Raw genomic sequence first — 25,596 nt, forward strand, 5'->3', positions numbered from 1 at the left:
CAGGTAGTACCTGGAGCTGTGGGATCAGAGGCACTACTACACAATGCTAGCTATCATTCATGATTGTTTTGAACTTCTTTTCCACAAAGCCACCTGCATTTCCATGGTCATGCTAGGATTTGATAGATGAATGAGTCAAATACTATATGAGCTTCATAGCCGGGATTCCTGAAAACTTTTGTGCCTGTTGATGTCACGAGAAGAAGAACTGCGCGGCGCTTGTCTATATCTTGTGAACAAGTTTTGCGATAATATCATGATCAGACTCGTATGAAAGGAAAATATTATAGAGAAATACTCTAGTCACAAAAAGATTATATAAAAGTAATCCCACAAACTGACGTGGTTTGATGTGGTTCGTCATATTATAAATTTACTTTTATTGTAAAGTAGATCTAACGGATCATATGAAATCACGTCAGTTTATGATATTGTTTTTGTGTAATTTTTTTGTAGATATAGCAATACTTTTATTTATTGTACTTATTTACTGGTTTTGTCTATCAACACCGTAGATAAATTCTTATTTTTTCTTAAAAATTAATGTTCATCGACAATACTACATCATTAACAGTACTGATGAATATTATATATATAATTAAGAGCTAGCTTGGTAGTTCTGCCACTATAAGAAAAATGCTTATTAATTGTGACTAGTTATTTCTAACGAAAATGACTATTACATGCCAAAATAAGTCTTTTTTTATTGCAAATAGTTGTTATCGTCGCAAATGCTTATTTTTCTTAATCTGGCATGCCACTCATTGCTAACAATCGGTTGAAATATTTTCCTAAAAAACATAAATAACTTGAAATTGATCAACCTGATGAAAATATGAAGGAAAGTTGAAGGAAGAATAAGTGATAAATTAATATGAAGAAGTTTCCACAATGCATGAACTTTGTCAATATTAAACACTTAAAAAAGTAGGGTTTATACAGTAAATGTAGAATAAATAATCAGAACTGATTCTAATTAAGTTAGCCGTATATATCAATTGATAATAACTATAATAAATACCAATTCAGTTTCTGAAGAGCAATGGAGAGGCATCTTGACCAGCTAGCAGCTGGTTGTCTTGAGTATGCTGATTATCATGCAGGGCAGGCAATAGGCATAGAGGAGGAAAAGTCTAAGAGGCAAATGGGCAGAATAATGAAACTCATGACGTACAAATCCATAGTGCATGCTGACAGCTTTGCCCATATTGCATGCCCAGTAGGCACGCCCTAGGAAACAAAGCCCCATACAATACGACAAGTACCTAATATTAATCAAGCTCCTGAAAGAAATCTAGCTACCTCTTGCATGCGCCTTTGTGCGTGGGGGCTATGATCACATGCATTTAAGCACGTGCTAGCTTAAAGATTATTAATTAAGTGATCATGCTCAAGATCATGTACAACCATCAGTACTAGTGCTAAACACATCATGATATTTTAAGTATTATAGGTAAGCAAGCATGATACTATATATATATATATATATTTGGGCATGGCTACGTACAAGTTTTTATTTGTTTCTTTTATACAGGGATCGAGGGTTTAAACCTGATTCTTTCATTTGAAGATCAAACCTAATGCCATTTGATTCAAAGGACCTTGGCAAGCATGGCTACAAGTTGATCATTCTCAATTCATTCCACATTGAAATTAATCTGATCAATTACTACATGCAAGTTGATCGCTTTACCAAGTTTACCTTGTGCGTGTAGAAACTGAAAAAAAAAAAAAAAATGGATGGCGAGTGTGGAAGATTTGGGGGAGTAGAAGCCCCTGCCATCAAGAACCAAAATGCAAAAGAATATATAGGTTTTAATCAAGTTTTCTTATATATAATCAACATTGTTATTACAAGTGAGGCAGAAGAGATCAAATAAGCAGTTTTCTTGTAGTGTGCAGGGTCAAATGAGATCGAGTGCTTCCTCTAAGGGAGGCAACGGCGATTTAGCCAAATCATGTGCACAAACAAGTTTACTATATGAAATATTATAACATTTTCATATAACTAGTACTATTATTCTAAAGTTTCTACACTACATATTGCTTATGTGGCATAATTTGATTTGAAAAATAGATTTTAAAATTTGAATATTATAAATTAAATCTTACCATTTAAGTGATATATGTATATGGTCATGTGCTCTACGTTCCGTGGCTTAAGAATAGAATATAATTCATTCTAATGTAGATGCATTTTTTAAAAGAGTTGTATATGATTGAATCAACATGAGCTGAATTTGAATGTCATGTGCGCATGAGCCAAGCTGCCAAATCTTGTGCACAAGAGTTGTCTCGATGAGAGTTATATGTAGCTGATCTTCTTTACTATTAGTTGAGAATTTTGGGAATGAGATACTGCTAAAAGAGCTGCTAGGACTTCACCTGCGGCTGAATTTAAGGTGGTTAGGCAGTGTTGGCTCAAGTGTGGAGGGTTTATCTGTTGCTGTTTAGATATATAGTAGCAATATAAGAGCAATTTTCTCTTGTTGCCAATCACAACTGATGATCTCTCACGACGGTCATGTGAGTTTGCTTGAAAATGATTTTGGAAAACAACAAAGCAAACTAGGACAAGCAAGAAGTTAGGAGTAATCAAAGGGAGGATAAAAAATTCATGTGCTATAATTAATGCTCTTTATTTAAAATGGATGTTTTAGCTTTTGAAAATTTTGTAGGTCAAAACTTTTAACTTAAAAGAAAAAAAAATGATATCAATGACGTGACACAAAAATTTACATGGTTCGACAATGTGCATACATTCACAGAGTTACAGGGGATTTATATCTTGAGAAATGTCAAAATACACTATGGGGAGAAATTACAATGCTCTGAACGTCCATATTGTTAGTAATAAACATATATAATGGGTTACACAGCATAAGTCCTAATTTTTCAATTATGCTTTATTCATTTGAACGAATTTCGAGCGAACTCTCTATCTGAGCTTACTTTTTGTCTGGCGTTTCTTACGTCACACAAAAATTTTCCCAAGGGCGATACCCACACAAGACTTAGGCCAAATCTGGTTGCCACAAGAATAAACTAGACTCCACAAATCCAACAAAAATGCAATCTACATTTTATAATTTCAAGAGGCAAAGGGAGTTAATTTAAATTATAGGGGACAAAAATTAGAGTTTTTAAAATAAATTTTTCACGGAGGGATCATCACAAGATCAGGGATGGTGGGTTTTCAAGATTTTTGGGGGACCTGGCCTGTGTATGGCTTCCTCATGAGCCTCTGCTCTCTCCCCCCACCAACGTCCGTCTTGTATCGATATCCGACCTAGCTTCCATTACTAATGATATTGATATTAGTCTCAACACATGAACCAAAATACTTTATATATGGTGTTTATAAAGTATTAATATGTATCTTTAAAACCAAATTAAACCAAGTCTCAATTATAATATTGAATGAGAATATTCCCCATATATACTCTCGAAAAATTAGATAAATAAAATAAAGGAAGTACTTCATTAAAAAGATATCATGTATTGAATGACCAATAGGAAGAGACCTTCCTCTATTTAACCTTTTTTATTTTTGGTAATTCATAAGAGTTAAAAAGGATGTCATCCAAAGCACCAAACATAGACCAACAGTGAAAAGCAAAGTTGTCAAGAAAAGGCATTGTGTAACTAAAAAAGAATGAGAGGGACGAGAGAAAAATAAAAAGGAAGAGAAACTTTGGATTGTGACCATTGTCCCCCAATATTCCAAAGAGGTCTAAATCAAATCAAACCCCATCTTATAATGGAGGGTCCCTTTCTGCACTATCTGCTTAATTTACCTTCTGAAAACCATAGCTAGCATCCATAATATAGCCCTCAAAAACCTCCCTAAATCCCTCAATATTTCTTTCTTATCAATTAGCTAGAAGGCCCAAGTAATCTTCATAAAAAGTAAGGCTTATATATGGGATTAGATATAACTGGAATCAACTTTCTCGACTTTTGACTTATTGGTTAACAAGTTGTGAACGAAGAAACGGGTCTTCAAATTTGATTATGGCTCGTTTGGATAGTGAGATGAGATGAGAAACGGGTCTTCAAAATTTGAAAAAGTTGTAATGATGAGATGAAACCATCTCTGTATCCAAACAGGGCCTAAATTTACCTCACCCAAAACTCTGATTAGGTACAAGTTTGCATGTATCACTAGTAAATTGTGGTAGGAAAAAACCAATTTGCGAGTCTGCTTATTGACACAACAAATATACGACATAATTGATATAGAAACTTACCAAATACAGTAAGTACTAGTTCTGTGTATGTTTTACATGTCAATTTATAAATAGCAAAACTCAGTAAACAAACAAAATGGTCAAAGAAAAGAAAGCTTGAAACCTCAGCTAGCATTCATTCATTCAAGTAGAGCATTAGACAATTATAACATGAGGGCATCATTACATCCACTCACTTTCCTTTCCTCCTTTCCTTTTTCTTTTCCTTTTTCTTCTTTCTTTTCTGTTGCTTTTTCTGAAAGGCTAAATTCTAGGAAGAGAACAGAAGGAAATTCTGGTTTATAATTAACTAAAGCAACATTTTTTTTAATATATATATGTAAATTGACTACAAACATGATTTTACAATTTTACTACCAAGACATGAATTCAAAAGAAAAGATTCATCATTCTCCGATCCTATTCCTCATTATGCTTTTGATTTTAACCATCATCTGTCAGGCTTTTCATTGAACTACATTGGCCTGCTTGAGCTTTCATGGATGCATGCCCTGTTCTCTTATGATTTCCACCGATTCATAGCCCCAACAAAATATAGTAGACAAGGGTTATGGGCAATGCAATTAGCATCCCAAATATAACACTGCAAAAAAAAAAAAAAAAAGACAAATCCCTCAGCACATGACACACAAAAAGAATGTAGGAGAAAAATCTAAGGATTTTAAAGTGTCAGGAAAATATATACTCACGCTGTGCTGAGAATGTCAGGATGTACATTGTACTCCTTGGCAAAGACAAAGGGGACAATTCCTTGTGGGAGAGCTGCCTGTGATTTGTTTGGCAATCCAGGGAACATGATCAGGGGCAAAAAAACATGTTAATAATGGTACAGATATTTGTTGTTCATTAACACCTTCCCTCTGCCAAACAAGTTCTTAATAATGGTTGGACAATGTACTAAGCTCACTGCTTTATTCCCATTGCTCTTTCCAGCACATGTTATGGATTTTCCAGGAAAGTCTTAGAAAATAAAAACTCTGAAGACTCAAACGTGGTTCTGTGATTATAATATCATATGCAAAACTTTTACTGGAAAAAGCATAAAGAATCTTATCAAGATCAATATATATATATATATATAATACTTTTTCAATGGGGAGTTTTTCGAGCTTATGTAGTTAAGAAGGATTGATTTTTGTCAGGAAGAGGCAGAAGAGAGAGAGGGAGGGAGAGGTGACCTGGACAATGGCAACGTGTAAGAGAACGCCCTTAAGGCCAACAGCAATGGAAGCTGCTGCCATGACAGCTGGACCTGCAAGGAATCTAATAGTCATAGCAAAAGCTGCAATGGAATTCCCACATGCTATGATCCTCGGTTGCAAAGCCATGAACAGACCTGTCATTCACATACAAAAGAAAAAAGAAAACATCAGCATGCCCATCACCAACCTTCCTTCATCAGTGATCACATCATCACCAACACTCCTACTCATCGCCACACATGATATCGATCCCAACATAGACACGGCAAAAAGTGAAAGACAACGTATAGTCCAAATCCATAAAGGAACCAAGACATTATCATAACAACACTGTCGTTTTTCTTTATTTTGCTTTTGTTTACTGGTTTTTGCTTGCTTTCTGAATACTTCTAATAATGAAATATGAGACACTGACTTGCCAAAAAAATATGAGAGAATGGGGAAATATTTTATAGCAAATCTGTAATACAAGGCGGGTGTTGGTACTGACCAAGACTGAACATAGCCATGCCAAGCCCTGCATCTGACAGTATGGAAATGGACTTTGCTACGATGGCAGGCATTTCAATATTCCACCTGCAAGGAAATATGCAAAATGATCAAAATATATATAGATATATAAGCATAAATATAAATAGAATTCATAAACTGGAAACTAAAAATACTTGAGATTTTCATGGTTTGGACTGAGAAGAAACGACAGATACCTGAATGAGACTAGAGACCAAGTAAGGCCAATTAAACTGGAGTATGTGTTGGGGTTTCTGATCAGCTTTCTCCAAACCATGATGAGTATAAGCCTAGTCATGACACTTGCTGGAGGCATGGTTTTGGGTTTTCCATCTCCCACTTTCTCAGCTTCAAGATTGTTCATTTCTCCTTCCAAACCTCTGTTCCCAAAGCTGAACTCGTCTCTCTCTAAATAGTCCTGAGTCTCTCTATGACCCTCCACTGATAATCCAAATGCAAAACAAAAGGATCAACGATTAAAACCTCATTTAACAGATGCTGGAAAGTAAAAAGAAACAAGAACGAAATGAATCTTCAAATGCTTTTCTATAAGAAACAGAAGTGAATATTAAGAAACTACCTTTTCCTGGAGAAGCGCCCATTCTCACTTCTTTCTGATCATGAGCAACATATTCATGCCCTCCAAAGACATCTGAAACAGGAGAAGCACTAGAGCTCCAAACAAACATATGGAGATCCCTTGCACCATCCTCGCTCTTCTGTTGAGCTTGGCCATTTGGCTTCTTTGCATTTGCATTAGCACCAACATTTTTTGATCCCGTTGGTGAGAACATGCCCGGGTTTGGTGCGGGGTAATGCCCTGCCCCACCAGTGCCAGCATGGTAATGGAACCTCGGCTTGCCACTGACGCCACCATCTTCCTCGTAATTCGAAGGCCTTGGTGTTGGCCCTCGTGACGCTGAGAGGCCATAAACATCAGAGGCACCAAAGTTTGAGTTCCTCCCACCAGCCATCATGGAGTAGAAATCTGTGTGATTGAAACTAGAACCTCTTGGAGTGGGGTTTCTTGAGGATTGCAAGGAGTATATCTCTGCATTGGTTAGATTGGAGGGTCTGGGAGTTGTGGATGACAAACCTTGTGACCTTCTTGAGAAGATATCTGATCTTGAAGCATTAGATTTTCTTACAGTGACATGAAGCTTTCCATCTTCTTTGATTTCAGCTTCGGTTTCTAGAGGCTGCCTTCCATCAAGTGACATGATGTCAGAGTCAACATGGATTGAGACAATGGAGCCCGCAGTGTCTGGGAACTGCTCAGAGATGAGCAATCTGGCGCCTCTGAATTCAAATAAGAAGAGCATCAAAGTGTACCAAATGATGCACTGAAGGACCACAATTTGGACCATCAAACTTCCAGAAAAGTCACCATACATTCCTTTGAGCAAAGGGATGCCCATGACCAAAGTGTTTGGTAGAGTTGAGACTGAGAACAGAGTAATTGCCCATTCCAAGCAGCCCCTTTTGCTCACCTTAGTCCAAACCGCAAGGGCAGCTAAAACGATGAGCTTTTGGAGGGTATCAGCAGCAATAAACCTCAAGTTCATGGTGTACGGATCGTTGGTGGAGATGAAGTGAAACGAGAGGAGAGGGACTGCAAAGAGAGCGACAAACCGGTTGATACCGGAACACTGGTCTGGGGTGAAGATCTTCCACCATTTCACTGAGCCGTAGGCTAAGATCATGGCCACGTAAAGTGGCACCATTGCAGTCATAACATGGTAGAAGTCTATTAGCGAGATCATATTTGCTAATTCCTTGTATTACCCAATTCAACAAAAAGTTTCCAACACCTGAGGAAGAAGGTGAAGTTCAAAAAGATCGGATGAAAGTTGAGGAAGTAGGAGGAAGAGGAAGAAGGAGATTTTGGTGGTGGATGTGATGATAAAAAGAGTTGGGGAAATGAACGAGCATGTGTTTTGGTTTTCTTTCTGGGGTAGTGGGTAATAAGCAGAATACAGCAAATAGTTTTTCAGCTTTGAGAGTTGCGAACAAGCTTGCACTTGCAGTCCCCAAAGCACGCACACACAGTTTCTTGCTTTCTTTATTTTGCTTTGTTTTGTTTCCCTTTTGAATTGAGTTATGTTTGGATTTGGGTTTTTGGGGAGAGAGAGAAAGATAGAGAGAGAGAGAGAGAGAGAGAGAGAGAGAGGGGGGGTGGTATTTGATAACTTGGATTTTGGTGTGTGGCTCTATCTTCTATGGGACTACTGGTTGCATAAAGTAGAGAAAAGGCATTTTGGTTGGGTGTCCCTAAGCACCTGTTTGTAGAGCTTTTTTAAGGCTTTGTAAAGAGCCCTACCCTCTTTCTTCTTGGATTCGCTCTCATGCTCATGGGCTGTAGATGAGCTATGGCCACATGTTTGTGTTCTATTCCTTCTATCTGTCAAAGTTTTCTAGCAATTTTGCAAAAAAAAACCCCAATTTTCAAGTGATCTTTTTGAAGTTGGGTGTTTCATAGGTGAAATTATCATCATTATGGGAAGCAGTGATGGATGGGGAGAGTGATACCTTCACGTGGACCCTAAATTGTCCATTCCTAACCGTATCCTAATACTTGGCAATTGCAAAGCCTCCAACTCAAAGCGTTAAAATCCAGGCATTGACTCGACGGTTTAATTAGGCTGCTGCTGCATAGCGCCACACCTTTCCTATTCGTGTCAAGCTATAGCCTATAACTTAACTCAACTGGGATCCTCTTCATTTGGCAGCCTTCTTTTGATTGTACCTGAAATAGTTATCTTTTGATCAGCATCATTAATTGAGTTAGGATTTGTTTGTGGTTACATGAGAGATCTGAGATCTTCGATCTGATCTTGTGTTACATGTGTATCAAAAGTAAAAGGGGGGTTTATGGAAGTAAAGAAATCTGTCTCCCATTTCCAAAGACTCCAACATCACAGATAGGAGGTGTTGAATGGATGTTTTGTAAATCATATGTAAAACTTACCTGTTTGAATTCATAGATGAGTTGAGATGGTTTTAGATGAGTTGAATAAAATATTATTATAATATTATTTTTTAATATTATTATTATTATTTTGAGATTTGAAAAAGTTGAATTGTTTATTATATTTTATGTAAAAATTTGAAAAAAGTTACAATGATGAGATGAAATAAGTTGAGATAAGTTTTCAAACCGAGGCTTAATTAACATACTTGATAACAAGTTCTTAACACTATAAAACCTGTAATGGACCCATGTTTGATATAGACAATCTTTTGGTCTTCGATCGCAAGAGCACCAATATTTTTGAACAATTATTTTGTATGTTCTACTTTCAGGTATTCCAATAGTTAGATGGTTCGTAATGTCTGTGATACGGTTAAATGAAACACTCTAAAAACATGAAAGTTGAAATCCCCATCATGAAAATTTTTGTTGTTGGTACATCAAAACCATCCCACTAGGCCTCGTTTGGTTACGTTGTTTAACTAAAATGAGATAAGATATTTTAAATAGTAGTAAAATTTTTGAGTTAATATAGATGAGATTGTTTGTAAGTGTGTTTAGATAGTAAGGTGAGATAAGATATTTTGTAAAAATGAGTGTGTTTAGATAGTGAGATGAAATGAGATAGTTTTAACTTTTTAGGAATTTGATAAAGCGATGGGTCCCGCCAATTATTGAAAAGTATTTTTAATTATTGGGTGGAAAATATTATGAATATATTAAAAATAAGTAATATTTATTATTAATTTAAAAACCTATAAATATTTTGACTTTCCCGAAATATATATTTTGTAGTTGATCGTGATTATTTCAATCTTCCCAAATATGAAAGCGTTTATTTGTTAAACAAAATTATTCTGCCCAATTTCTTATACTATATTTTATAAAATTCTAAATATGTTTTTATAATTATATATTACAATAAAATAAAAAAATTCTAATAGATAATTATGTATATTAAAAAAGTGATAGTTAGTCTTACTGTAGCAGTACTGTAAAAGCAGATGAAACTTTGTAGCAGTACTGTAGCGGTACTATAGCATTATTGTGGAGAACTGTAGCGGTGGTTGAAAAATTAGAGATGAGACAAAACTCTATATTCTGCAGTTTGGATAGGCAGACGAAGCATGTCGTACAGTTTAGATGAGATAGGGCATCTAAACCGGGCCTAAGTTTTCAAGGCCAAAGTTCATAGATGTTCCTATAGTATTCATTGTTGAGGCTTTCCCTTACACTTATAAACTGACCACCAGCTCATTCCACAACCAATATGGGACAACCCTAACAATCTCTCTCTTACACATCGGGCCTTGGGTTAGAACATTGACAACCCGTTTCTTTTACAGACTGTTGGGCCTAAGGTTGTTGGTAAACCTGGGCTCTAATACCAGTGTTGAGTGGTTTTGGGCGTTTCTCAACCCCAAAAGCTAGTTTAAGAGGTGAGATTTTTCTTCACACTTATAAACTGACCACTAACACTTTCCACAAGAGATGTGAGACAACCCCAATAGAAAACATATTATAAAATTTTACTCAAGAGTAGCGAGAACAATGTGAACTCTCAAATAAGAATTAAATCAAAATATATTTTACAATTTCTTTTACAATTTAATCTTAAACAGATAGTATTTATGAAAATACTGATACTGTTATAACTATATTTTATAAAAACATATTCCATTTAAAACAGAGTTGCAAAAATATTTTTAAAAATTAAAATCCATCGGCACGATTATGATATGAGAGTGATGAGATTGTCATATTCAACGGTTTAATTACAACCTGTCGCCACATCTCGAGTGATGAATATGGATGTCAATGCCATGCACATAAATATGTAGACTATGTAAGATATGTAGAAGACAGGGAACAAAATAAATAAATAAATAATTTTTTTTTCTCTATAGTTATAAATTATTTTCATACTAGCTACCTTAAGTATCGAAGGAACGCATACCATATAAACTTGATGCATGTCTTCCAATATCTGGTCTCTTGTTCCCCCACTAGATTGAAACATTCATTCACTCATTCATATATATGATAATTTATATATATTTTTGCATTTTAGTAGAGAGATATATAGATAAAGTGCAAAGAATAATCGTAATGAAATGATTTAATGGAAAATGACTTGTACCGTTTTAAATTTGTAAATTTATGACTTGTACACTCATTTAAAAAAAAAAATAGATAAATTTGGGATCAGTGTGAAAAAATCTCTTTTGGACCAATATGAAAAAATCTCTTTTCTAATGGTATGTCGCACTTTTTTTAGTGAGTTTATGAAATTTTCACACCCTAACACTAGGCCTCGTTTGGATACAGAAATAGTTTCATCTCATCTCATTATTACAACTTTCTCAAATTCTCACATAAAATATAAAAAACAATTCAACTTTTTCAAATTCTAAAATATTAATAATATTAAAAAATAATATTCTAATAATATTTTATTTAACTTTCATCTAAAATCATCTCATCTCATTATCTAAACGGATCTATGTCTAGCATTACTCAATGATAATAGCGAGGTGATAAAACTTACTATACTACAATATATGAAGATGATGATGATAAGTTTGTTAAGGGATTACATTGCATATTTGATTCGAAAATATAATTACAAGAAAAACGCCTATCCGTCGCAAATACTTGCCGCAAATAAGTGTTATTTTTTTTATAGTTATATACTTAAACATGTCATGGATTTATATATTTTTTAGTTAAATCACTTATAATTTGATATATCAAGTTCATTTAAAACAAAAATTAAAAATTTTTCAATAATTATATATAATAGGTGAAATGTCTCATAAAAGTTTATTTCGAAATCTAATTAGTAAATAGAAAGAACCAAAATAATGGGGAAAAGAAGAATGCAAAAGGATATATATTAATATATCCACTTGGAGATCAGTGCAAATGAGCCTAAGATTAATATAGGTTTGGAATTAAAGATTTTAAAAAAATGGAAATGAATGCATCTATCCTCCTCGATCTCAACACTCACAAGAACGACAAAATTATTTGCAAATATTAGCACGTTAAGATATGATTGGCTTGAGAGAAAATAAATTAAGGTTTTCTTCAATATTGGAGAGAAGATGGATAGATAATCCACCCTAGAAGTGCTAAAAACACATGAGAAACAAGCATGCGTTGAAGTTAATGATGAAGGGTTTGGGGTGGCAAAGAAAGAATAAAAGCAAAATCATGTATATATGGGACAGGGATTGGCGTGTCAGTCAGTTCAAATTCGAAACACCAAACACCATGCTTAACTGCACGCACTGCTATAGGGTTTATGTTTTCTATGAGTATTTAAAGGCAATGCGTGCACTTGATTTGTTTAATTAATTATTTGTTTGTCTTTTTGCTTTGCATTTGTCGTTAACATCTTTTTAGATTTTTTAAATAGGTATAAAAATATTATACAAAAGTAAACTCACAAACTGACGTGTCTTGATGTGATGCGTCAGATTGTAAAATTATTTTTATTGTAAAATAGATCTAATGGATATCATAAAGTCATATCAGTTTATAGATTTACTTTTATGTAATCTTTTTATATCTGTAGTAATTCTTTTTCTTAAATTACTAGAGCAATTTTTTTTTCTCGAAATTTAAGATAGAATATAAGTGATTAGAATCTATTTCTTTTCATCAACTTAAAATCTTTGAGCAAACGGTAATTTCACGTAATATCAAACCAGAGATATTAAGTTCAAACTCTCATCCTACACTTTATTTTAATTTATATATTCTTTAATATATAAAAATTATTAAAGCCTACATCTTTCCAACTATTATATTAAACTTTTGGAACAAGTGACAATTTCATATGGTATTTTAATCATTTATATTTTGTCTAAACAATAGGTAAATATTTTGTTTTTTAAGTAGTTTTTATTTAAATAATTGAAAGTCATTTAAAATGTTGTATAAAAAAAAAAAATGTGTTACATTAATCGATGTATTTAAAGATGATAAAGTTCAAGACGAAGAAGAATAAATGGAATAGCACTCTCTCCACCATTTCTTTTTGCGAGGTCATATTGAGAGACAACCATAATTTTCATTTTTTAATTGACTAAGGCTTTTGATTAGTGATCGATGAAATGGAATGAAAGTTGAAAGTCGAGTAAATTATTATTAAAATATTATTTTCTAATATTATCTTTATTTTAAGTTTTGAAAAAATTGAATTTTTATTATATTTTATTTAAAAATTTAAAAAAATTATAATAATTAGATGAATTGAGATGGTTTCATTATCAAACCAGACCTAAATCATGTTCTACTAAGATATTTGACTATTCATCTAATATGTAACCATCTTAATCCAAAACCAGAGATCGCGATTCATCCATTTCTTGACAAACGAGCCAAGAAAATATTTTCTTGAGAGTTATAATAGGGATAGTCATATATATAAACTTTTCATATAATAGGACCATAAAATTTATGGTGGCTTCTTTGCAAATTGCAGGAAATATGCGCATCTCCCTATTTTTGCATAATTATAAGAGAAATAAACAGTTATGGACAATTGTCTGCTCAAATGACTGCTCAAATATCTCTTGACATGGCACCACCACATATTGCCACATGGTTTATTAAGAAATAAAAAATAAATAAATACAAAAGGAATAGAGAGAACATAGACTTTCAGTTTTCCGCTTTTGTGTTTTCGAATGTTTTTTTATTTTAAATATGTTTTTTTTATAATAACCCGTGGAGCGCCACATGTCACCTCAAGAGAGTCGACAACTCGACATCTTGAGCGGTAAGTTTCATATGGCCTAGTAGCAATACTCTGTTCTTAATAATTTATCTTACTATTGTTTTTTTTAAGTGAAGAATAATTACAAAAACAAAAGAACAAATAACAAAATGACCAACAATTGACAAACAAGAAAGACTGGGATCATTCCTTTCATTTCAGTTTTTTGTTCGACCGGAATCAATTGTTCTTTTTCTGGGTTGGAAAATGTGAGAAATTAAAACATTACACATTATAAAATGATCGTTTTTATGGAGCTAATTTAATAGACAAAAGAACATTAATAAATAGATAAACTAATTTAATTAATGGATTGCCTCTTTTTAAACACATGCTATATATTGCTGAATGAGATCCCTATGTGTAAATTATAAGCCAAACCCATTTTCATGGGATGAAAAGAAATTTCTTAAAATAAAAATTTAAAATGTGCAAATTAAAAGTCTATAAAATGTACAAATTAAATGTTAGAAATGATGTTATCTACCACTAAGGTAGTAGCTCTGTTGGTATGAGCTAATATTTCATGACTTTGAGGTCAAGAGTTCGAGTCAGGACGTAAGTTGAAACCACTTGTGGTAGTAAAGCCTGACGTTTGAGTTATGGGATAAGTTTTGGACTAGCTTGATAATTTGGCGGTGCTGTGGTGATAGGCTCGTCCTTAGGGCAGTAGTTATGATTCAAATTTGGACATTCTGCAGCAGGGAAGGACTCCTATGATCACGTCCAGGGAAGGTTGCTACGCTGGTCGCCCCCATCGCCTTTTTCGCTTAGGAGCGAAATTCTACTTTGATGGAGAACGGGGCATTGATTTTGTGTGGAGAGCACATTAATTTAGTTGTTCAAAAGAGCCAACATGCATTGACCTAATTGCTTGGGGAGTCGAAGAGAATTATCTACATAAATATATGCGTTTAATTGCATAGAAATTGACCAATATTTAATATCACACGCATGTGTTTTATTGAGCAATGCGATTGGCCCTCAAATCAAGGACAGCTATTCTTTATAATTAATTTTGTAAAATGTCGCTATTTTTGTAAGTTATTTTATACAAATATCTCTTAATTAAAATATAATTTTATAAAAAATAATTGTGAAATTCTGTTGTGTTTATCAAGAACAAAACTGGATAATTGAAAAGTCACGAATTCAAAAAACCATTATACTACAAAATTCTATAAATTATGGGATTTTGCTACTCACAAAAACATGTGAGATTCTTTATATTTTGGCTAGAAAGTAAAATATAAATATTATTTTATGTTAATTGATGTAAAAGACTTTCACATCGATATTTTGTTGGCATAAATATAATTTTTCTTTTCAAAATCATGAGTTTTGAAATAGGTTGGAGTAGTAATATGTGAAATATTCAGTTTTCGTGATCATATAATATTGCAATGGAACAAGCCAAAGCATCCCAACATCCGTATTGGTTCTTTCCAAATCCTTATGGAGTATTAATGCCAAAGAAAGATAAATACTTTAGCCAAAAGGAATTATACAAAAGTAAACCAACAAACTGATATGACTTAATGTAATACGTCATATTCTAAAATTATTTTTATTATAAAATAGATATAACAGATCACATAAAAATTTATCAGTGTGTGAGTTTATTTTTGTGTGCTATCTTTGTGTCTGATATAAAATGGATGGCCTAGAAGAAAAAGTTTATGGTGACAAATGACAATAGAGCTGTGCATGGGCCCATATCTAGAGATGGACTAGATGAAGAAACTAGGGCTGGGTTCCACATTGAAAGATTGTTTACCCTACCATTGCAAGTGGATTGAATGTTGAGTGGATTGAAATAATAATAATAATAATTTTTGTTACTCCAATTCTCTTAATCATACATGCATGAAAGAGACTTTGGAGGCAAGGAAAGAAAAATAAAAAGAGAAATGGAATCCATTGATGTTAACTAGTGAACCAAAAAGTTTGTTCAATTCTTAGGGGTCAAGGAGACTATCACTTGCCGATCGTCTTCCGACCTAATGGTACTTGTCTCCTCTCTCTACTAATGTCCAAAGATCGCCATACACCTAAGTCCTTAATTTTTTTTTTTCAAAAATAGTTGAGATTTTTAAAACCTTATATTCTGTTAAGATTTTTTTAGCAACGTGGTATTGATTTTCAAAAGATGACTGTTATAGCTACAAAGAGATTATAGAAAAATAGTTCTACAAATTGACGTAGTTTCATGTAATCAGTTAGATTTACTTTACAATAAAAGTAACTTTACAATCTAACAAATCATACGGAATTACGCCAGTTTGTGGAATTACTTTTATATAATCCATTTATAGTTAAAGTATTTTTCTTTTAAAAACCAGATATTGCCCTAAAGGAAAGTTTTTTTCTTTTTCTTTTTTTTTTTTTTTTTTAAGGCTAAAGGAAAGTAATTTGTGCAAGCCCAACCCTTTAATAAAAAGTGAGGACCATCTAAAAAAATTAATAATAGGCCCTATTTATTTAAAGAAATTGAATGTCTTAAACTTATATCTAGCAGTACTATGCATCAAAGATATTAGTGGACTTTCCGAGTGAGGTTTACAAGGTTCATCTAGTTTGAAATCTAAAAGGGCTCGAAAACATTTTCCATTAGAAGCTCTCCGCCCAAGTATTATAGGCCTAAAAGCCCAGAACCATTACGCATAACTGTATAAGGAGCTGGCTCGACCCACTAGAGCCCAAATTCTTTGTACATTACACAATAATGCACAAAACTCTTATACTGTTGTGGAAGTTCGAAACTCTTGGTTCGGTTTGAACAGTGAAATAAGATTAAATAGTTTTAAATAAAAGTTAAATAAAATATTATTATAGTATTATTTTTTAATATAATTATTATTTTGTAATTTGAAAAGGTTGAATTATTTATTATATTTTGTGTGAAAATTTTAAAAAATTATATAGATGAGATGAAACGTTTTCACTATCCAAACGGGGCATCTCTTCTCAACGCACGTTCATGAACACATTTGAAGGAGTGCATGAATATACTATAATTACGTCAGTTTCTTATTTACATTTTGTAAGCCAAGCATTACTAAAAAATTGTAAATGTAGTGAAATAGTTTAAAGTTTTTTTTAGAAACAGAGGATCAACTTCAATGACAGAAGTAAAAGGAAACGCTTACTTGTAACTCGTGCTTATCAACCACACTTCGGTTGAAAAAACAAAGAAATTGAACATGTTTCTTCATGAGCTTTATCTCATTTTTTACTGAAAATTTGTAAATACAATATCGAAATACTACTAAAGTGGGCATATGATGATTGTGCAACATACAAAATATTAATTTGGGTAACAGTAAGACCAATACAAGGTCACTTCATTACACTTCTATGAACTGTGAAGCTCACCCGACGCAGGGTTGTAGAAGCTTTAAGGCCAGCCCATAAACTTTGCATAAAGGAGCAGTCACATACTTTCTAAACCCTTGGAACCAGGAAGGTCAATCCATTGCAATTGGATTTCCACTTCCCCACATTCCACATTTCTCAATCTGAGGCAGAGATCTTGGACCACCTTGCCCTCGTTCCACACTATGCAGCTCTCTTCAGCGAGACAGTTTTGCCTGCATGGCTGTACTCTTGAGATTATGGTGCCATTTGGGAGGCCTTGCAAATTCATCCTCAAGGCATCTATGTACGCTTTGATGTCAAATTCAGCATCTCCCATTTTGTCATCTTTGCTGAATGTGTCATGGTCATAAACAGTCTGCAATCACAAGAAACAATGACTGTCAACATTCGAATAGGAGGAAAACGTTAGAAACAACATCGAAAAAGGAGGAAGGGGAGGGGGGAGACATAGAAGCACCAAACAATGAACATTCATAAAGTGGATTTGCCATATTTTTCATCATCTAGGACATAAAGGACATTGGCTCCCAGTCTATGTTACTCTACAAAAGTCATTTCGACCTAAAAGGTTGATTTTATTACATCAGATTTTGGGCTAGCGAACCAGTTGACTTGTTGGTTTCCTTCTAGTTTTACAGTAAAGCTTTATAAATGTGATATGATCATAAAAAAAGGTGGAAAGTACGTATGAGAAAGCATTCTATATAGGAGACTGGAGCCACTAGACATATGAATTAATTACTAGTTGCTTATCATAAAATATGTCTTATAACCAAGTTAGAGTCCCGCATTCTTCAAGGAACTAACAGACAGCAGTCAAGTTAGCTTAGATATATACATGTACAGGACAAGTTGAGCTCCAGAATGTTGCTCCAGTCACCCAAAATTCTAAAAGCACTATAAGAGGAGCATTAAAAGGTGAAGTCACCATACAATTCATCGTGTATGCAAATATCCAGAGCACAATACATCCTGAAGCTTAAAATTTTCCAAACATATTTTTCAGATAGCATCTAGATAACTGTAAGGACTAGTCTATCTCAAGATAATTTTCAGATAGAATACGGAAAAAGATAAAAAATGAAGGTTATTGTTTTTACACATGAAATTATGAAAATGCCTGTCGTTTAATTTAGATTTCATATGCAATACATGTGGCAGTGAACAAAACACTTACCAGCTTTACTGGAAGATTAGGGTCAGTAACAGAAAGAGTTAGATCTTCATTCCACTCAGGATTAACGTCCTTCTTAATAACACGTGTCTTCAGTTTCTGCATCAAATGTCCACACTTATATTCAATTAGAAGAAATGAACAGAAAATAGTTGAAAATGACTGACTACGTAGAAGTTTATGAAACCATTTAAACAAACAACCGTGTTGCTAATTGCTGACCACATATTACTCAACTAACCCATAAATGTATGGAACAAAAAATTGTATTTAAAAATAATAATAAATCTAGAATTTCAAGCCGCAGATAGATTCTATGCACTCAGATTCATTACCAGTATCGTACTCATTTCAGAAAGCAATCAGAGCAGCTATGTGGCAAAAAAATTAAACGGACAAGGAAATGGTTCTAGTAGACATCAGTTTTTGTTGTGAAAACAGCATAGAAGTTCAATCATTCACATTGGTCCGATGAAATCGGGATCTTAAGATGAAGTTTGATCCGAAATGCCAAAGCAAAAATCAAGAAACTTACTATATTCCCTAAACTTTTAAAAACTAAATGGAGATGGTTAAGATGTCTTGGTTAAGAAATTAATAAAATAACTGCTCTTGTTTTTTAAAGCATTGAAAAAGAGGGAGGGAGGGAGGGGGAGAAAGAGAGAGAGAGAGAGAGAGAGAGGAAAAAAAAAAAAAGAAGGTAAAATGTCAAAACTATGAGGGCCTAGCAATAGGGAACGATGAGTGCTATCACTACCAAGATCATCTATCTCGGACTGCCAAATCTGTGACGACCTTACTGCCATTTCCATGCCAAAACATGCAACAAGCACATTTTGCACCCTCGTGTGAAGAGAAGGACCAGCAAGGAAAGAGGGATACAAAAGTGGACAAGATAACTACGAATTTAGGCTGTTGCAAAGGTTTCGCACGTTTACGACCATTGAAAAAAATAAAGCCTTCTTGACTCTTGAGTTAAGATTAAAGAGCCTTTCTCCTGCCTTTTTCCTTTATTTATTAACCAAAAAATAAAAAGTTAAGATATCATTAAAAAATAAAAATTGAATAATTACGTTACATCCTTCTCATAAGATTCCAATTGCTGCATGCATGGTCTAGCTAGCTCAAACGTTTTCTTCTTAACTCTGGGTGAGAAATTTATCGATCTTGTAACAATTAATGTGCAGAAAACGAAAAGTAAGAACAATAATAGCTATTACATAGTTTTCCTCAGGTATTTTCCTCCCGCACGATAAAGTGCCCAGATTCTAAACAACAAAACTAGAAAAGAAAAGAAGACAATCGAAAGAGGAAGAAAAAAGAAGAAAGTAACAACGGAAAGAACCTGTTTGGCCATCTTGACGACAACGTATGGATCGCTGCTTGAGACGTCGCGGACGGCGAGATTGACGCCACGCTTGACCCGGATTCTGAGGAGTCCGAGCAAATTTTCCATTAGGGACGACGATGTTGTCGTTGATGAATGATCCTTCATCTGCTGCTATATATCTCCCTCTCCTCCTCCCCCACCGACTTAGACCAATCAGTACTCCAACTCAAATGGCCTAATCTCTAACACCCAAAAAGAAAATTTCTGATCTAACTCGAAAAATAATTACTTTTCAATTCTCTTTGTGCGGGGATTGAGACGTTGGGTGTTGGGAGGGAGATTGGAGACTCGAAAGAGAGGGAGGTAGGGAGAGAGAGAGAGAGCGAGCTGAGGAGGGTCTGCTTCTCTCCTGTATTAAAGAGAAAGGAAGGTGACCGGGAGATACGAGGAAGGTGACCGGGAGATACGGTAGCCGGTTTGATAGCCAGTTGGACAAGAGTTGTTTGCGGACCGCGAATGATGCTGTGTCTGTGAGAACGTAGTCACCTGGGCCATACATCTTTTTCCGATCATAGTACTTCTTTAATTAATTATTAAATATTTTCAAAATATGAATATATGCTATTTTTATTTAATTAAAACTAATATTTACATTACTGATTTTAATTATATAACTAGAATAAAGATAGCTCTTCGTCCCTATTTCGAGACAACATACTCCCCATAAGTTTCACACGTGTTGTATAAAAAATAAGAAAATATTAGTATGTTGCCTGAATTTATACTCACATTTTAACTGTTTATGTATTTAAATTTTTTTATTAATGATTAAGAAAGTGATTATTAATATATTAGTATATTTTTTATTTTTAAAAATATTTAAATATATTAAAAAATATATAAAAAATGATAAAAATAAAAAAGTGATTTTATGCTAGAGGGCATGCTTAGCAGTAAAAGCTGGACAGAACGCTAGCAAGACTCTAAAAAATAGCATGTCCAAAAGAAAAGACAGGAAGTATGTATTACAATATGTGAAAATATTAACATGGAATGGATCATAAAATGGTATATGTATCATAGCTATATATATATATATATATAGTTCAAAGTCACAAAGATAATTAATATAAATCAAAGATAAACAGATTGAAGAAAATAACTCATTCTTTTTCTTGAATTTGGTATTGTTGTTGTGATTGTTTTTATTTCTAGTATTATTGTGGTTATCAATGGATATCAACTCCTTATATCCCAATCCTACTGGTTGTTACCTTGAGAAAAGATATTGTTATTATTTTTTAATGATAGACTCTATTTTTTTTCCTTTTAAATGAGCTACGGGACTTGCACACTTTAGAACTGTCTTTAATATTACTCTTTTTTTGAGTGCATTTTTGGATATTTTTATAAGCAATCACATTTCTATTATTTCACATTTAAATTTGACATCTCAAACATATTTTTGTTGGCACTTTGAACATTAGGTGATGATTAAACATCAACACCAAAGATATCATGTTCTTCGCGACCCACAAATTGTGAATAACATGTGATTAGGTATGATAAGTCACAAAATATAATAGAACTTGTCCATACATGAAGGACATAATGTGAAATCTGATCAAAGAGCTCTTATTAATCACATGCATCATTTGAAAAAATAAGTTAAAAAAACATGCAATCATTTTGTACAAAAGGGAAATGTCAAATGCATTGGTTGTTGCAGTGAATCTCTAAAATGGACAAAACATCCTAGAATTCAGAAGCAATGGCATAGTAATAAGCTGTACAAGTCCCAAGATAACAAGAAGTCAGCTTTCTCTCTGTCTTTTGTTGTTTTAGATATGTTTTTGTGAGTACGTTTTTTGGTTATTTCTTGTGGTAGACAACTTATAGCCTATCTCCTTTTCTTTTTCTTCTTTCACGTGATACATATGAGTGGTAAGTGCTGGTTTATATTTCATATTAGAACTTGTACATATTTAAAATGAATAGTTTGGAGCTTTTTTTTTTAAATAAAAATGGTGTTGAAGTAAATTTCAATAGTATTATTGTTGCAACAACAACAATGGCAACACACATTATCTATTGTCTCAATTATTTTTTCATGAAAAATGATAATTTTAGTAATAGAATGCGCAAATACCGCACATTTTTTAAAAAAAAAAAAAGTAAATAAATACGATGTCCACATAAAAATTAATTTTTTTTATTAATGGACCTCACTATTTTTTCTAAAAAGTGTGCATTGCTTACACAACTCATAAATTTATTTAATATTACTCATTATTTATTTGAACTAAATAAAATCCATCGGATAGGGTATTATAGTTCATTGAAATTATAGTGGATTTCATCGTACTATATATATCTCTTCAAATTAATTTTAAAATAGAAAATGATATATCTATAACTTTTTAATAATTATTTTATAACTCATTTCAAATCAACCAATAGAACTATGACAATTTTATTTTACATAAACACCCTTTAGTTTATATAATTAATTAAATTATAAAATAGTTGTTGTTAGGGCGGTGCAAAAGGCCAGATAAACCGAAGGGCTCGATTAAAATGATCCGATCCGACCCGACTTTCTCGGATTACTATTTGATTGGATCTTCGATCTAACTAAAAACTGGTTTTTGTCTTCGGTGTCAACCCGTCTGTACAAAAAAACTTTACTTCTCATACTCAAATCCTAGCCGCCCAAATTAGAGTAAAAAAATAGAATAATAATTGAGTAAAAAATTTTAAAAACCACTATAGTTTTATATACAACTTGTAGTATAATAATAGTTTTATCATTCTCCTAAAAGAATAATAATTGAGTAAAAAAATTTTAAAAACCATTATGGGTGAACAAAGTTATGATTCAAAGGCCCATTAAATGTCAGGCCCAGCCTGCCATCCCTTCTCAAATTTCCACGTTCCCGCGCTTAGCTCTGGAAGATCGGAAAGAGATCGGCTATGGAAGACGAAGAACGACAAGAACCGTGGGAAGCACTAGACGTAGACGATTCAGTTCTCTCCTCTTTCCTCAAATCCGCCGATTGCGCCTTCTCTTCCCCCGAAAACCCCATTCTCCGACGCTGTTCCCGCCCCCCTCTCTCCCAAACCCTAGCTTCTCAATCCCAAAAATTCAAGTCCCCGTCTCCGTTAACTTCCTCGCCACGACTCATTCCGGGCCCTGCTGGAGCGGTTCAGTCAGCAATGCACCGAAGAAACCGGCACAATCAGAGCTTGTTGGACGGGGAAGAGCAGCCTGTCCCTACTCAGGAGTATCTTAGGAGAGTTGTGGAAAATGGCAACCCCGATGAGGACGATGACGACTTCGCCTGCAATCCTTGGCTTTGTGCTCTGGATTTTATCAGCCGTGAAGGTTTTGATTGATGATTTGTGATTCTAATATAGTTGGATTTTATAATATGAATTGCTGCTGTACGAGTTGTTCTGGGGCTTTCTTTTTTAGGTAAAGGTGCTGCCACCGCGCCTTTGAGCTCGATCAAGAACGGGATTAATTGCGAGAGAGTGGGTCAGGTATTGTTAATTGCGAGTTTGCAAATGAGTCTGAATCAGGGGACATGTGTAAAGTATTAACCATTTGGATTTGTTTTGTTTCGAAGAAAGCACCGGAAAATGACCGCAACTGATTTTAGCGGCACGTGATTTACGAACCAACCCAAAACTTTTGCTAATTTAGAGAGTTGCGTGTGTGCTTGTTCTGAATGAAGCTTACTTTTGTTGACGATTTGATGCTAATCTTTTCTATACTGCATATTGCTTTCTCGTTCCCTTGAATTAGCAACCAAGTATAGGCTTCCTGACCGTAGCATCCATCACACGCGTGATTAATTTATTAGAAGTTGATGATCGACGATCTTTGACTTATTACGCTATATTCTAATTTTGTCTCTGCTTGTAATTAGGTTATTGCCATTATCAAATCATGCACCCAAAATGGTCTTGGTGACATGATGGTGACTCTGAAGGTGAAATTATACTGGAATGTGGCTATAACTCCAATACTTTGATCTTTTTTGCCTTCAGTTTTTTACTTTCTTTGACCATTTATAATTAGTGGTGTGACCCAAATTTTGATTGCAGGATCCAACGGGTACAATTGGTGCCAGCATTCACCACAAAGTTTTTACTGAGGGTGAGTTTGGGAAGGACATATCTGTTGGAGCAGTTTTAGCACTCCAGAAGGTTTGATTTTGATGTTTAGGAGATTCAGAGCATTTTACGCCATGAATGAGTGTTGAATTTGAGGCTATGACGATGTTGTCAACATTGCAGGTTGGTTAAGCGTGTTTTAAATTTTTGTTTATTTTCAGGTTGCTGTTTTCTCCCCTTCACGCTCTACACATTACGTGAATGTAACCCTTAGCAACTTGGTCAAGGTACATGTTCTTTCTGGTGTTTATAATGAGCCAAGTTATTATCAAGTTATTATAGATCCTTACAATATGGGGGAAGAAGTCTTTGGACGATATTGGATTATGGTTTGCCCACATCATCTCGTCCTTTTTCTTTCCGGCTTCTCTCACGTAGTAGGGAACATAAGTATTTACCTCTTGCCTATCTATATTTTGAATGTGCTTGGGATATTTCATATCCCCAGCCTATATAGACATGAATGTTTAAAAATGTGGATACAATAATAAGTTGGGATAGTAAGCACTGTTTCTTGGAAATATGGCATTACTGCCTGGTGGTGTATGGTCTATACTGGATAATAACTCTGCCAAATTATAAGAGTTTCCTGTTTTTTTTTTTTCCGCATGCGCCAGGGTGGGGGGTTAGAATCTTTGTTTCGCGTGTGACGACTAAGAGATCACAAAAAACCTTGCAGAAACAAATGACTTTCAAGTTTCTTTTTTCATCAATAGTATGTTTAGAAAAAAATAAGCAACATCCATCTTCAATCTATCTTACATTGTGATAAATAAAAAAACACTAAGTTTGCTGTTGTACCGTGATGCAAAATTTTGTTAAAGTTTACAGGTAATCTCGAAGGATAGTGGACCCCCATTAAAACAAGCATATCCTGCATCAATCAAACATACTGCTCCTGCTCCTGGTAGGTGGTGTAGTTTTTTGTTCCTGCTTCTGGTTTTACGATGTGTTGCCTTCATTACTAGCTATGCGATCCTCTCATTCAAGAACTTTTTAGTTTAACTGTCCATTTACCACTTTTTTTTTCATAACAGAAACATGTGAAAAGTCCTGGATGCCTAGGTGGACGTTTTCTCCATCGCAGGAAGTAGCTGAAAGAACCATGAATAGCTTCAGACAAACTTCTAAGTTGAGAGGAAGTACAGAGAGTGATAAGGATGCGGAGAAAGGGAATGCAGCACCTCAAAGTGGCTGCCTTGGCAATGGAAAGAGCAGAACCCAAAATGCTTTAAAAGAGAAAGAGTCCTTGTTCATGAGAATGGGTTTTGCCAACGGTATGACTGAAGTGGCTCCAAGAAAAGACACCATTGGTATAGATAAAGAAAATGTGTCGAGTGAGGAGTCCCAACCTTGTAAACAGACTGAAGTAGGCAACACATCCGGCAACACCCATGGCATTGGTGAAACAGCTAACTTGATTGATGATCAAGGAAGTAGTGGGACAAATGGAGTTAACAAGAACAGTCAGCCAGCAGTTTCGAGGACTTCACTTCCACAGTGGACAGATGAACAGCTGGATATGCTAATGGCATTTGACTGAGGTGATGAATCTCAAATATGGTTGCTCAGTTTGGCATAATTGTAATCAGGGAAGATGAAATTGATCTCAAAAGCGTACATAGATCACGTTCTTGCACTGTTTTCCATTGATGGTGATAACATGTCTTTAATGATAGACATGAAAAACTTGAAAATTTCCATCTCTCGTGTTCTTTTCAAAGAAAAATCATAGAAATGAAAGAAAGACAGTCAATGTAAATCTGCATTCAGCTTTTATGTCCATGCTAGAGGCGGAGGGCCGGCCGGAGTATCT

At 34.3% G+C, this 25,596-nt stretch overlaps 3 protein-coding genes across 3 annotated transcripts; 1 reads left to right on the top strand and 2 right to left on the bottom strand.

The window, feature by feature from the left end:
* Positions 1 to 4,327: 4,327 nt before the first annotated feature.
* LOC121244078 (probable auxin efflux carrier component 1c) lies at positions 4,328 to 8,393 on the bottom strand. The gene is made up of 6 exons (XM_041142120.1): positions 6,543 to 8,393; positions 6,160 to 6,403; positions 5,943 to 6,028; positions 5,429 to 5,586; positions 4,940 to 5,016; positions 4,328 to 4,833 (listed from the first exon to the last, which is right to left on the bottom strand). Exons 1-6 carry the CDS (start codon positions 7,723 to 7,725, stop codon positions 4,767 to 4,769), a joined length of 1,815 nt encoding a protein of 604 aa, XP_040998054.1. The 5' UTR covers positions 7,726 to 8,393; the 3' UTR covers positions 4,328 to 4,766.
* Positions 8,394 to 16,912: 8,519 nt separating this feature from the next.
* LOC121244079 (protein C2-DOMAIN ABA-RELATED 4-like) lies at positions 16,913 to 20,148 on the bottom strand. The gene is made up of 3 exons (XM_041142121.1): positions 19,617 to 20,148; positions 18,275 to 18,370; positions 16,913 to 17,452 (listed from the first exon to the last, which is right to left on the bottom strand). Exons 1-3 carry the CDS (start codon positions 19,764 to 19,766, stop codon positions 17,153 to 17,155), a joined length of 546 nt encoding a protein of 181 aa, XP_040998055.1. The 5' UTR covers positions 19,767 to 20,148; the 3' UTR covers positions 16,913 to 17,152.
* Positions 20,149 to 22,477: 2,329 nt separating this feature from the next.
* Positions 22,478 to 25,542, top strand: LOC121243941. Its single transcript, XM_041142002.1, has 7 exons — positions 22,478 to 22,986; positions 23,077 to 23,144; positions 23,534 to 23,596; positions 23,712 to 23,813; positions 23,942 to 24,007; positions 24,612 to 24,687; positions 24,818 to 25,542. Exons 1-7 carry the CDS (start codon positions 22,575 to 22,577, stop codon positions 25,321 to 25,323), a joined length of 1,293 nt encoding a protein of 430 aa, XP_040997936.1. The 5' UTR covers positions 22,478 to 22,574; the 3' UTR covers positions 25,324 to 25,542.
* Positions 25,543 to 25,596: the final 54 nt, after the last annotated feature.

This window comes from Juglans microcarpa x Juglans regia, chromosome 8S (genome assembly GCF_004785595.1).
Source record: "Juglans microcarpa x Juglans regia isolate MS1-56 chromosome 8S, Jm3101_v1.0, whole genome shotgun sequence".
NCBI lineage: Eukaryota > Viridiplantae > Streptophyta > Magnoliopsida > Fagales > Juglandaceae > Juglans > Juglans microcarpa x Juglans regia.

Bases quoted from the DNA above. Each gene is read 5' to 3' on its own strand.
- LOC121243941 (XM_041142002.1), top strand. From the start codon at position 22,575: ATGGAAGACGAAGAACGACAAGAACCGTGGGAAGCACTAGACGTAGAC. The intron at 22,987-23,076 runs GTTTTGATTGAT...TTTCTTTTTTAG, and splicing joins GGATTTTATCAGCCGTGAAG to GTAAAGGTGCTGCCACCGCG. The intron at 24,688-24,817 runs GTAGGTGGTGTA...TTTTCATAACAG, and splicing joins ACATACTGCTCCTGCTCCTG to AAACATGTGAAAAGTCCTGG.
- LOC121244078 (XM_041142120.1), bottom strand. From the start codon at position 7,725: ATGATCTCGCTAATAGACTTCTACCATGTTATGACTGCAATGGTGCCA. The intron at 6,404-6,542 runs GTAGTTTCTTAA...TTGGATTATCAG, and splicing joins GGGCGCTTCTCCAGGAAAAG to TGGAGGGTCATAGAGAGACT. The intron at 4,834-4,939 runs GTGAGTATATAT...TTTTTTTTGCAG, and splicing joins CCTGACATTCTCAGCACAGC to TGTTATATTTGGGATGCTAA.
- LOC121244079 (XM_041142121.1), bottom strand. From the start codon at position 19,766: ATGAAGGATCATTCATCAACGACAACATCGTCGTCCCTAATGGAAAAT. The intron at 18,371-19,616 runs GTTCTTTCCGTT...CATTTGATGCAG, and splicing joins TCGTCAAGATGGCCAAACAG to AAACTGAAGACACGTGTTAT. The intron at 17,453-18,274 runs GTAAGTGTTTTG...TTGTGATTGCAG, and splicing joins CTAATCTTCCAGTAAAGCTG to ACTGTTTATGACCATGACAC.